At 40.6% G+C, this 12,683-nt stretch overlaps 1 protein-coding gene across 11 annotated transcripts in view; it reads left to right on the top strand.

Annotated features, from left to right (window-relative positions):
* l(1)G0196 (inositol hexakisphosphate and diphosphoinositol-pentakisphosphate kinase) overlaps positions 1 to 12,683 on the top strand; it is a 543,939-nt gene that overhangs the window by 127,130 nt on the left and 404,126 nt on the right. Inside the window, exon 1 of one of the 11 annotated variants that reach the window (XM_067147818.2) lies at positions 9,712 to 10,512. The exons of the other annotated variants lie outside the window; for them this stretch is intronic. Within the exon in view, the coding sequence (XP_067003919.1) occupies positions 10,402 to 10,512 (111 nt within the window). The 5' untranslated portion in view covers positions 9,712 to 10,401. Of the gene's footprint in view, positions 1 to 9,711; positions 10,513 to 12,683 lie in introns of those variants that run through there. 11 annotated transcript variants of the gene reach the window in all.

Genomic DNA, 12,683 nt, shown 5'->3' with positions numbered 1-12,683 from the left:
ACTATGCACACTAACCACAGTGTTATAAGAGAGGGGCACTACATCACACTTCTTGGCAGGGGACTATGAACACTAACCACAGTGTTATAAGAGAGGGGCACTACATCACACTGCTTGGCAGGTGACTATGAACACTAACCACAGTGTTATAAGAGAGGGGCACTACACCACACTGCTTGGCAGGGGACTATGAACACTAACCACAGTGTTATAAGAGAGGGGCACTACATCACACTTCTTGGCAGGGGACTATGAACACTATCCACAGTGTTATAAGAGGGGGCACTACATCACACTTCTTGGCAGGGGACTATGAACACTAACCACAGTGTTATAAGAGAGGGGCACTACACCACACTGCTTGGCAGGGGACTATGAACACTAACCACAGTGTTATAAGAGAGGGGCACTACATCACACTGCTTGGCAGGGGACTATGAACACTAACCACAGTGTTATAAGAGAGGGGCACTACACCACACTGCTTGGCAGGGGACTATGAACACTAACCACAGTGTTATAAGAGAGGGGCACTACATCACACTTCTTGGCAGGGGACTATGAACACTATCCACAGTGTTATAAGAGGGGGCACTACATCACACTTCTTGGCAGGGGACTATGAACACTAACCACAGTGTTATAAGAGAGGGGCACTACACCACACTGCTTGGCAGGGGACTATGAACACTAACCACAGTGTTATAAGAGAGGGGCACTACACCACACTGCTTGGCAGGGGACTATGAACACTAACCACAGTGTTCTCAGGGAGAGGCACTACACCACACTGCTTGGCAGGTGACTATGAACACTAACCACAGTGTTATCAGAGAGGGGCACTACACCACACTGCTTGGCAGGTGACTATGCACACTAACCACAGTGTTATAAGAGAGGGGCACTACATCACACTTCTTGGCAGGGGACTATGAACACTAACCACAGTGTTATAAGAGAGGGGCACTACACCACACTGCTTGGCAGGGGACTATGCACACTAACCACAGTGTTATAAGAGAGGGGCACTACATCACACTTCTTGGCAGGTGACTATGCACACTAACCACAGTGTTATAAGAGAGGGGCACTACACCACACTGCTTGGCAGGGGACTATGAACACTAACCACAGTGTTATAAGAGAGGGGCACTACATTACACTGTTTGGCAGGTGACTATGAACACTAACCACAGTGTTATGAGAGGGGGCCACTACATCACACTTCTTGGCAGGTGACTATGAACACTAACCACAGTGTTCTCAGGGAGAGGCACTACACCACACTGCTTGGCAGGTGACTATGAACACTAACCACAGTGTTATCAGAGAGGGGCACTACACCACACTGCTTGGCAGGTGACTATGCACACTAACCACAGTGTTATAAGAGAGGGGCACTACATCACACTTCTTGGCAGGGGACTATGAACACTAACCACAGTGTTATAAGAGAGGGGCACTACATCACACTGCTTGGCAGGTGACTATGAACACTAACCACAGTGTTATAAGAGAGGGGCACTACGTCACACTGCTTGGCAGGGGACTATGAACACTAACCACAGTGTTATAAGAGAGGGGCACTACATCACACTTCTTGGCAGGGGACTATGAACACTATCCACAGTGTTATAAGAGGGGGCACTACACCACACTTCTTGGCAGGGGACTATGAACACTAACCACAGTGTTATAAGAGAGGGCACTACACCACACTGCTTGGCAGGGGACTATGAACACTAACCACAGTGTTATAAGAGAGGGGCACTACATCACACTGCTTGGCAGGGGACTATGAACACTAACCACAGTGTTATAAGAGAGGGGCACTACATCACACTGCTTGGCAGGGGACTATGAACACTAACCACAGTGTTATAAGAGAGGGGCACTACATCACACTGCTTGGCAGGGGACTATGAACACTAACCACAGTGTTATAAGAGAGGGGCACTACATCACACTGCTTGGCAGGGGACTATGAACACTAACCACAGTGTTATAAGAGAGGGGCACTACACCACACTGCTTGGCAGGGGACTATGAACACTAACCACAGTGTTATAAGAGAGGGGCACTACACCACACTGCTTGGCAGGGGACTATGAACACTAACCACAGTGTTATAAGAGAGGGGCACTACATCACACTGCTTGGCAGGTGACTATGAACACTAACCACAGTGTTATAACAGAGGGGCACTAAATCACACTGCTTGGCAGGGGACTATGAACACTAACCACAGTGTTATAAGAGAGGGGCACTACATCACACTTCTTGGCAGGGGACTATGAACACTATCCACAGTGTTATGAGAGGGGGCCACTACATCACACTTCTTGGCAGGTGACTATGAACACTAACCACAGTGTTCTCAGGGAGGGGCACTACACCACACTGCTTGGCAGGTGACTATGAACACTAACCACAGTGTTATCAGAGAGGGGCACTACACCACACTGCTTGGCAGGTGACTATGCACACTAACCACAGTGTTATAAGAGAGGGGCACTACATCACACTTCTTGGCAGGGGACTATGAACACTAACCACAGTGTTATAAGAGAGGGGCACTACATCACACTGCTTGGCAGGGGACTATGAACACTAACCACAGTGTTATAAGAGAGGGGCACTACACCACACTGCTTGGCAGGGGACTATGAACACTAATCACAGTGTTATAAGAGAGGGGCACTACATCACACTTCTTGGCAGGGGACTATGAACACTATCCACAGTGTTATAAGAGGGGGCACTACATCACACTTCTTGGCAGGGGACTATGAACACTAACCACAGTGTTATAAGAGAGGGGCACTACACCACACTGCTTGGCAGGGGACTATGAACACTAACCACAGTGTTATAAGAGAGGGGCACTACATCACACTGCTTGGCAGGGGACTATGAACACTAACCACAGTGTTATAAGAGAGGGGCACTACATCACACTGCTTGGCAGGGGACTATGAACACTAACCACAGTGTTATAAGAGAGGGGCACTACATCACACTGCTTGGCAGGGGACTATGAACACTAACCACAGTGTTATAAGAGAGGGGCACTACATCACACTGCTTGGCAGGGGACTATGAACACTAACCACAGTGTTATAAGAGAGGGGCACTACACCACACTGCTTGGCAGGGGACTATGAACACTAACCACAGTGTTATAAGAGAGGGGCACTACACCACACTGCTTGGCAGGGGACTATGAACACTAACCACAGTGTTATAAGAGAGGGGCACTAAATCACACTGCTTGGCAGGTGACTATGAACACTAACCACAGTGTTATAAGAGAGGGGCACTAAATCACACTGCTTGGCAGGGGACTATGAACACTAACCACAGTGTTATAAGAGAGGGGCACTACATCACACTGCTTGGCAGGTGACTATGAACACTAACCACAGTGTTATAAGAGAGGGGCACTACACCACACTGCTTGGCAGGGGACTATGAACACTAACCACAGTGTTATAAGAGAGGGGCACTAAATCACACTGCTTGGCAGGGGACTATGAACACTAACCACAGTGTTATAAGAGAGGGGCACTACATCACACTGCTTGGCAGGTGACTATGAACACTAACCACAGTGTATGTGTAAAAATAAATTACAACAACTGGTATCTTGAAAATTATACTGCAAGAATGTTACTGCTCATATTGTGTGTTCAGGGAAGTGATGCCTCTCGTTCATCCACCGACTGTTCAAACAGTCAAAGGTGGTTGCCTATCTTGAAATTGAAAATCTAATCTCCAGCGTGCTTTGTGAAAGAGAGGTTGTAGTTTTTGTAGGTGATTCGAAAAGCGGTAAAAGAAAACTAATTAATGGCCTACCTCAGGGATTTGTATTGGCTTCAGTTCTCTGATACGGTGTAGACTTTTGGGCTTACACCGTGTCATGAAAATGAGGTAAAATTCTTTACATTTCGCAGAGAACTGTGCTCTGCATCATCAGAAGAAAATCTTGACTGTCCACGAGAAAGGCTTCTTAAACAATGACTTTTTGCTATTTAGTTGTTACAATGGAAGTGGAAATGGTATGTTCATTCATCACCAGATGTCTTCCTGTATGTGGCACAGCACTAGCGTTCAAAGTGGAAGCTGACCGAACTATCAGAAATCAGTCTAAGAGGGTCACATAACATGTGTATTTAACATGTGACATAGGCAGGTGTTTAACATTGACAAAAGCCTGGAATGAAACATCTGGCGATGAGGAACGTACATCTAGAAAACACCAAGACAAAATAACAATAAAGAAGGGACAGGGAAGGTAACTACCTACGTAAATCCTTAATGGCTGGCAAACAGGTATTGCTTAATTGATAGCCAGTGTCCCTGTTGAAATTGTTAGGATTTCTACGTATTTTCACAGCTTCCCATATAATCCTGGACCTGTAGTGTCTAGTGTGGGTAAGAGCTCAAGCATCTTGTAACATGACATCATGACCTGACGATAAGAGCGTGCTCATCTATTGACGATTTGTCTGGCTGGTTGAGACGAATATTGCATTCGTGTTCCTTGATACGGGTAGCAATGGACCGGTATGTTTGGCCAGTGTATACCTTACGCAAGTACAGGGAATTTCGTATACCCAAGGATGTAAAAGTGGGGACACTTTGTCCTTGGTTTTACTCAGACTGTGAGCAGTTTTAGTGGCAGTGCTAAACACAGTTTTTATATTGTGTTTGTGGAGGACCTTGGCAATTCAATCTGCGGTGTTGTGAATGTAAGGTAAGTAGGCAGTACCCTTCACTTCTTCCTTCTGTGAGCTTTGCTTGGTCGTTTCTCTGGGATGCAAGGCTCTATGAATCTTCAAATCACTGTAACCTTTACCCTTGAACGTGACTTTGAACATGTCCATCTCCACCTGGATATTAGATGGCTCACAAATTCGTCTCACCCTCTTGGCAAGTGTCATGAGAATGCCTTGTTTTTGTGCTGGATTGTGGCAAGAATCTGCATGAAGGTAGTGATTTGTGTGGGTAGGCTTACGATAAGACGGTATGTCCTAAGGAGCCATCCGGTCTCTTTCTTACTAGAACATCCAAGAAAGGAAGGCATCCGTCCGACTCCATCTCCATAGTGAATTTAATTGAAGGATGTTGCTGATTTAGGTGGTTTAGAAAGAGATGAAGTTGCTCAGGACCTTCTGTCCAGACCACAAATGCATAATCAGTATACCTTCACCATATATTAGGTTTGACAGGCACCGAAGCAATAGCCTCCTCCTCAAAATGCTCCATAAAGAAATTAGCCACTATGGGCGGAGGTGGACTTCCCATAGCCACTCTGTCCGTCTGTTCGTAAAAATTCCCACCCCACAAAAAATAGCTGGAAGTCATGCTGTGGTAAAATAGCTTAATAATGTCCTCAGGGAACAGGTGTTCGAGAGACATGACCGAGTCAATCGGCACTTTAGTGAACAAGGACTCCACATCGAAAATCACCAAAAGTGCATTAGGTGGAAGGGTTATGGTTGACAGGTTGTTGATGAAATACCGAGAGTCCCTGACATATGATTAAGTATGTCCTATGTGTGGCTGAAGCAATTTGCTAAGGTATTTAGCCAGAGCATACGTAGGAGAACTTATCGCACTCACAATAGGTCTGAGGGGAACATCTTGTTTATGGATCTTAGGCAGTCCATATAATCTTGGTGGCACTGCATCCCCCGGGGACAGATGTTTAGCCTCCTCTTTCGGAACTGAAAATTGCCCACACGAGTAATAGGGTCACGTGAGCTCAGTCTGTAAACAGGCTCTGACATTATAGCCGAGATCTTATTCTTATACTCATCAGTGTCCACAACCACTGTCGCATTATCCTTATCAGCTGAGAGAATGGTCTGTTCAGAATCATCTCTAAGTTCCTTCAATGCTCTCCTTTCGCCTCTTGTTAATTTGGGCACGGGTACAACAGTGGACCTTATGAGTCTCACACATTTCTGTCTTAACTCCTCAGCCTCATATAAATTATAAACATAAAACTTTTATGTTTATAATTTATATGTAATCTCAGTTCAATACGGACCAACAACATGAAATTCATAACCCTTGATCCTCAGCCTCATCCGTGGATAGTTTGTGGATGGCTGCCTCAAGGGAAGTAATTAACTCCTCAGTGGAAATTTTAGAGGGAGCGACAGCAAAATTAAGACCCCTAGATAGAAATGCCATTTGGTTCTCATCCAAGGATTTCTTGGAAAGATTGACGACAGTCTTACTAGCATCCGGGTTCGTGTGAAAGACCACCTGTTTCTGAGCTTTGATTTCTGTCTGAATGACACCTGGTTGAATTTCTGTTCAGCCTGTATAGCAGTAATGCAATCAAAAGTCATCCACAATTCCTGCTAGAGAGTGTTGCTTAATTGCAGGTGTAAACGAAACAACTCTCGGGAGACTGAGTCCAGTTCCCTACGAGTGTAATGCACTGTCTCGATCACAAGAGTCTTGCTAGCGCGTTGATATATTCTCCTGGCCTTTGGTGTATTTAATGTGTGCTTCAGCTTCACACAGTTGGGAATGATGTTATGGTCCCTGCATCTCAGTAGAAAGCGCAAAGAATAAAGTAGAATAGACTTCTTTCTCCTTAATTCGCTGAATTTTGAAGCCTTCTTAAAAGTGTCCTCCCCGTAGAGGTTTTTCTTCTTTGTTCTTGGAGTCCTTGTTCACTAAAGTGCCGATTGACTCAATCATTATAATCTGTCAGTTTCATGTCCGTACTGATACTTGGTATTCACAATTACAAAGAATGGGTACCATCCACCTAATCAATACTTTATTATGTCTTATTACTATGCAGTACTGGTTTCGACCTTCACAGAGGTCATCTTCAGCTGGTGATGAGATCCAAAGTTAACATATAAACATATAATTTTAAAACATTAGTAAATCTAATGAAGAAAGTCACATGGTATGAGTGATAATATTAAACTATACAGTGATATTATGTATCCTCTGGTTTAAAAAACAAGCGTCTTTATTTTATGACATGCATATGTTACTTAAAATTCTGGGTTACTGTTCGTGAGTAACAGATAATTTGTTAAAATACAATTTTTACACTAAAAATGTTTATAGCATTCTTGAGGTACACTTTGGAGTTTTATTCATGTTGATAAATCGTTGCATACGTTCATGGATATGTTTGTCCAAGCATTCTAAAATATTCCAAGATATGGATGTGATAAAAACTAGTAACACATAGTACATTAAAATACGATGATGTATAATCAAAATGTTCGCGGTATTCTTGCCGTACACTTTGGAGTTATATTAATGTTGGTAAAGCATTGTGTACGTTCACATATATGTTTGTACCAAGCATTCTACAATGTTCGGAGATGTGATTTGTTTATCTTGTACGTTCATACAGTTCAGAATGTTGGATGATTTACATCGAAATATTGCGCTGTGTCATTAGTTTCCTTGGTCCTAATCTCGTTATAATATATTGAATAGGTGCAGATGCTCCCTCCTTGTAGTTGTGTTGTTGGACATGCTAGTAATATAGTACTGTTGGCTGGTCGATGTGTACAGTGTGTACGTTAGCGCTATGCCACGTCCGGGGACGAACGAATGTACCATTTCCAATTCCATTATAACGTGCTGCCTAACTGTACACATCTACCAGCCAACAGAATTATATTACTAGCATGTCCAAAAACGCAACTACAAGGAGGGAGCATCTGCACCTATTCAGTATATTGTAACAAGATTAGGACCAAGGAACCTAATGACACACCACAATATTTCGATGTAAATCATCCAACATTCTGAACTGTACGAACGCACAAGATAAACAAATCACATCTTTGAACATTGTAGAAAGCTTGGTACAAACATATATGTGAACGTACACAATGCTTTACCAACATTAATATAACTCCATAGTGTACCGCAAGAATACTGTGAACATTTTATGTTATAGAACATCGTATTTTAATGTGCTATATGTTACTAGTTTTTATCACATCCATATCTTGGAATATTCTAGAATGCTTGGTACAAACATATCCATGAACGTATGCAACGATTTACCAACATAAATTAAACTCCAACGTGTACCTCAAGAATGCTATATCACCACCTCTTGTCTGATAAAGCAGGGCAGTTCTTTATTGGAAGCATGCTTGTATACGTTAGGATGCACAAATTCTATCAGATTTCTTGTATTGTTCTTGGTAAAATGACATCCATTCTCAAAATGATTATAATCATACCTCAGGACGATGATCAGTCTTATTCCATACGTCATCTCACCTCTCATTTTTTGCACACAAATGCAATTTTACATACAAACTCCATGTTAAAGAAAATTACTGGTACTCCTCATCTAAACTAAAGTTAGTCCAGACTAAGGCTGGCCGGGCTGAGTGGCTCAGATGGTTAAAGCACTGGCCTTATAACCCCAACTTGGCAGGTTCGATCCTGGCTCAGTCCGGTGATATTTGAAGGTACTCAAATATGACAGCCTCATGTCGGTAGATTTACTGGCACGTAAAAAGAACTCCTGCGGGACTAAATTCCGGCACCTCAGCGTCTCTGAAGACCGTAAAAGTAGTTAGTGGGACATAAAGCAAATAACATTATTATTAATTATTATAGACTAAGGCTGGATCATCCTTGGACTAATGAAAAAAAAAAACACTTATGAATAAAAATAATGTTCATCTGCTCTTAGCCCATAGTTGGTACTGGTTCAGTCCAGACTAAAGACGGTGAAGAGCATATATAATCTCTAAATGGGACAGAACCCTAGTCCTATCATTGAGCAAAATTAAGTCACTCAAGTCTGTGCTCTCTTTCATGGTCCTAATAATATGGTTGAGAGGCTTACATAGGTTTCCTTTTTCCTCCGTGAAGTTTATAATGTCACATCAGTCTCTTCCACAGTGTTGTTATGAACAGGTAACTATATAAATGTAGCATAGCTGCAGTCTTTTGCACTATGTTTTTTTGAATAGATAAGTGTATAAAATAAGCCAGCCTTTTGCACTGTTTTGTTATGAATAGATAACTGTTTAAATGTTAAAGGATACATTCCATCTTAAGCAGACAGTAGAGTCTTTCAAGTAAAGTATTTCCCACTAATTAAAAATGAAGTAGGGAAAACAGTAGCATCATTACAAAATACATTTGTACAGATAAGATGACAAGTGAGAAGTTCTCTAAGAAATTATATAGAAATATACTTGCATATAATTTATGCGTCATAGTTCGAACTGCCTTCTCTTTTAAAATATAGTCTTCATATGTAATGTAATTGATAGCTGCCTTGTAAGCTGTAAATCATAAAACTTTTTTTTTACCTTGATTTAGGTCTATAACACTTTTATTTTGGTACATTAAATCCCTTGTGCACTATCCGTATTAATGTTTTATGCATTTTTCAAAACCTCTGAAAATTACTCCAGATTATTTATCTGTAAGTAAGGGCTGAGTAACTGAAGTAATTTTTTGATATTTTTAATTAATAGTAACTTACCAGTTCCCCCAAATTTTAAGAGTTTATGTTGTAGAATGCATCCACTGAGTAGGTACATTGTTATGTATAAAATCTGTGAAGATTTGTCTAATCATTGTCATTGAAAATTAAGTCATCTGAGAAGCGTTCTACACGGGTTGTGCGTGTGAATGCAGTATTGTTTGGTGATAGCTCTTTCTGTTTTTCTTGCTTTCAGAGACAATTCTGCTGATAAGTTAAAAGTTACTGGTGTGTGTTCATCAGTAAAGTAATGTGACTTCTTTTATGGTTTCAAGTGTCGCTTCAATGTCAGGACATAAACTTTGTAATGCAAAACGTTAGCCTCTCACCCATACATAAAGCTAGTGCATGTATTATACTGTAAAGAAATACATGATTTAATTATAGTATTTATCCAAAGTATCTTCTGCTGTAATATTTTTATCTGTCTTACTGTTAGCTTGTATTTAGTTAGTTGTTTAGAATGTGTGGTGATACGAAGGAAGCATTCACCTTACCTTGAAATGTCCTTTGTATCACTAGCAAACATTTAGCAACTTACATTGACATGATTCAAGGACATTTGTCACATTTAGAACCTAACCATGAATTAAAATGACACTGATAGGAGTGTTTATCCAGGTGATAGCTCAGAGATTTTATGAGATAGTGCTTGCCTCTGTCATCAGCTGATTACTTCTTCAAGAAATCAAGATGTAGGCTGGTGCTGTGTGGTCTCTTGGAAGACTCTTATTTCCTGTGATTCTTTTTAACAAGTATGTAGATGGGTGAGAGGTTGGAAAAGTTGAATGAAGTGTGACCTACCATTTGAAGTGAAAAGTGTGCATACGATGTGAAGAGATTAATACACATGGGTACTGCAAACTGTTCAGTGGATTTTGTTTAGTGAGATGTCTGAGTTATCAAGTTCACCGACAGAACTACCATGGTGGATGTGGTGGAAGGATTGGTGGCGCCTCAAGAAATGCAAAGTCAAGGATAATGTTATCATATACTCTGGTGTAGGTGGCAACTTTTTATTTCTTCACTTTGTGTTATCGTTAACTTGTTAATAACCAGCTGAGTGGTTAGGTGGCTTTTTGATGTAGTGTTTGTGTCCCCCTATGTTGTCGGAATTACATAGCCTTGGGTATCTTCTCTCTTTTCTAGCATCCCCACTTATTTCAGACTAAAAACTACAGTGAAACCCCGAGAATACGCGCCTTGATAATTTCTCAGGTCCCTGCATGTCCTGTGTATAAAACCTTGACTAATTACTCTGTATATAGCACTTACATCCCGCCTATTACGCGTCATTGGTGGAATATTTTCAAATCATTTCCAGTAATGCTTGGAAGAAAAGTTCATTTCTTTCTTACTTGCTGTTGCTAGGGTCAGTAATCGCTAAAGTATTCCACCTTTTATTATGGGTTTTGCAAAGTATTTGTCCCATTACCTGTCCTCTTTAAGTTTGTGACCACTGTGTTGTTACTGCTTCCCCCCTGACACTACATCCTGATCCTTGGCTCTGGAAAAATTTGTCAGTTTCATGTTGTCCTTGATGTATTAAAGTGTCCGTATGATGAAATTGAGTGTTGAATTCACTTCAGAAATTCTTGAGTTAGATGAAATCTGTGAAAATCCTGCTGGTACCAATTAACAACTGACAAAGAAGGGAACAAAGAAGAAGAATCGGTTGTACCGCATCACATGTGGTAAAATGGCCTTGCAGCAATACAAGCGATGTGACAAATTATCGGTGCTTCTGATAATATGTTAACTCTCAGTTAAATTGTGTAGAAACTGTTCAGGTTTGTGTACGAGACATTACGATTAATGAGTTTTCCCCATAAGAATTAAGTGTAGTATGTGTAGAGTACTGTATAATACCTCGGCAGTAGCATCTGCAATATTCCAATCAAAATATTTAAAAAACGAACATGCTTTAATGCGGCGCTTACCGGGGTTTTACTGTATTTGCAGTTGAACACGTGTTCAGACTAATTCAGATATATGAGAATGTTCTTACCTTCTTTCTACTTCTTTATTTTTGAGTAGAGCACTGTGTTAGTTAGTTACCCATTAACTCCTCTCCTGTCATATGCATATTCTGACAAGTTTGTTTGCATGTATAAAAACCTCTAGAAATAATTACTACTAAGATATATATGCCTGAACTAAAACTTCTCTCGTAGTTTCTCTCCAAGATATCTTCCATCTGTTATTAACATTTTCATGAGAGCTCATCTCATTATGCTCATTTACTATAGTTATGGTTAGGAGTGGTGATTTTTTGCAGTAGCAGTGTTTTGTTGTTGTTGAATTTGAAGCTTTCTTCTTTCAGTTTCAACTTAGTTTGTCGAAAAAAAAACAAGAAGATTTCGGAATACTAGAAAATAACTCGAAAAGAAAATATTTGATTAATAACAGAATGTCATGTTTCGTTCCTGAATGAACATCATCATATTATATCAGATCACTTTTCCTTTTTTTTTGTTGTTGTTGATGTTATTAAGAATGGGTGATTAGTATGGACAAGTGAAAAAACAATTTTTGTTAAAATTAGGTGTTCAAAATTCAGTGTAGTGAAATGTACTCTTGGTGCACCTTGTATGCACGTCTTTTGTTTATTCACGTGGTGAATCGGGCACATCTTGAGAATAACTCCGGGCAAACCGTGAGAACAATGCTGTCTGTATAATTTTATGAACTTATATTACAGAACAAAGGGAAAATTCGCATTTTATCCGTTAAAAATAATTGACTGGTTGAAAAGTGCTCACTTATAGGCTTTCCAAAATTGCTGTCTTTTTCTTCTTGAGAACACGTTGTAGCAAGGAATCACTTCATATTTATGCATGATTAAGTTCAGACCGGTGTCTGAGGTAACTTCTGCTCCTCTAGGGGTCATGTCACTTCATGGGGTAAGATCTTCATCATTTCTGGCCTATCATTTTAAATGTATTAATTTCTCAAGTGTAGGATTTTTCCTAACCATTTTTTTCTGAAATGGGTTTTGTTCTTTTTAATGTGTAGGGTTTTCATTTGCGAATGTGTTTCCACTTCACTTACAACTTGATCTTTGTTTCAAGCTACATTTAAACCTACAGACCTTTTTAAATTTAAATAATGTAAATAAGAAGTGGAATATTTACTTTAGGTCTTTTAGTGCCTTCAACACAACCATGTAACT

Source organism: Anabrus simplex, chromosome 5 (assembly GCF_040414725.1).
Source record: "Anabrus simplex isolate iqAnaSimp1 chromosome 5, ASM4041472v1, whole genome shotgun sequence".
NCBI classification, from domain to species: domain Eukaryota; kingdom Metazoa; phylum Arthropoda; class Insecta; order Orthoptera; family Tettigoniidae; genus Anabrus; species Anabrus simplex.
Note: the sequence above shows the minus strand (reverse complement) of the source record. Positions and strands in the feature narration are given on the sequence as shown.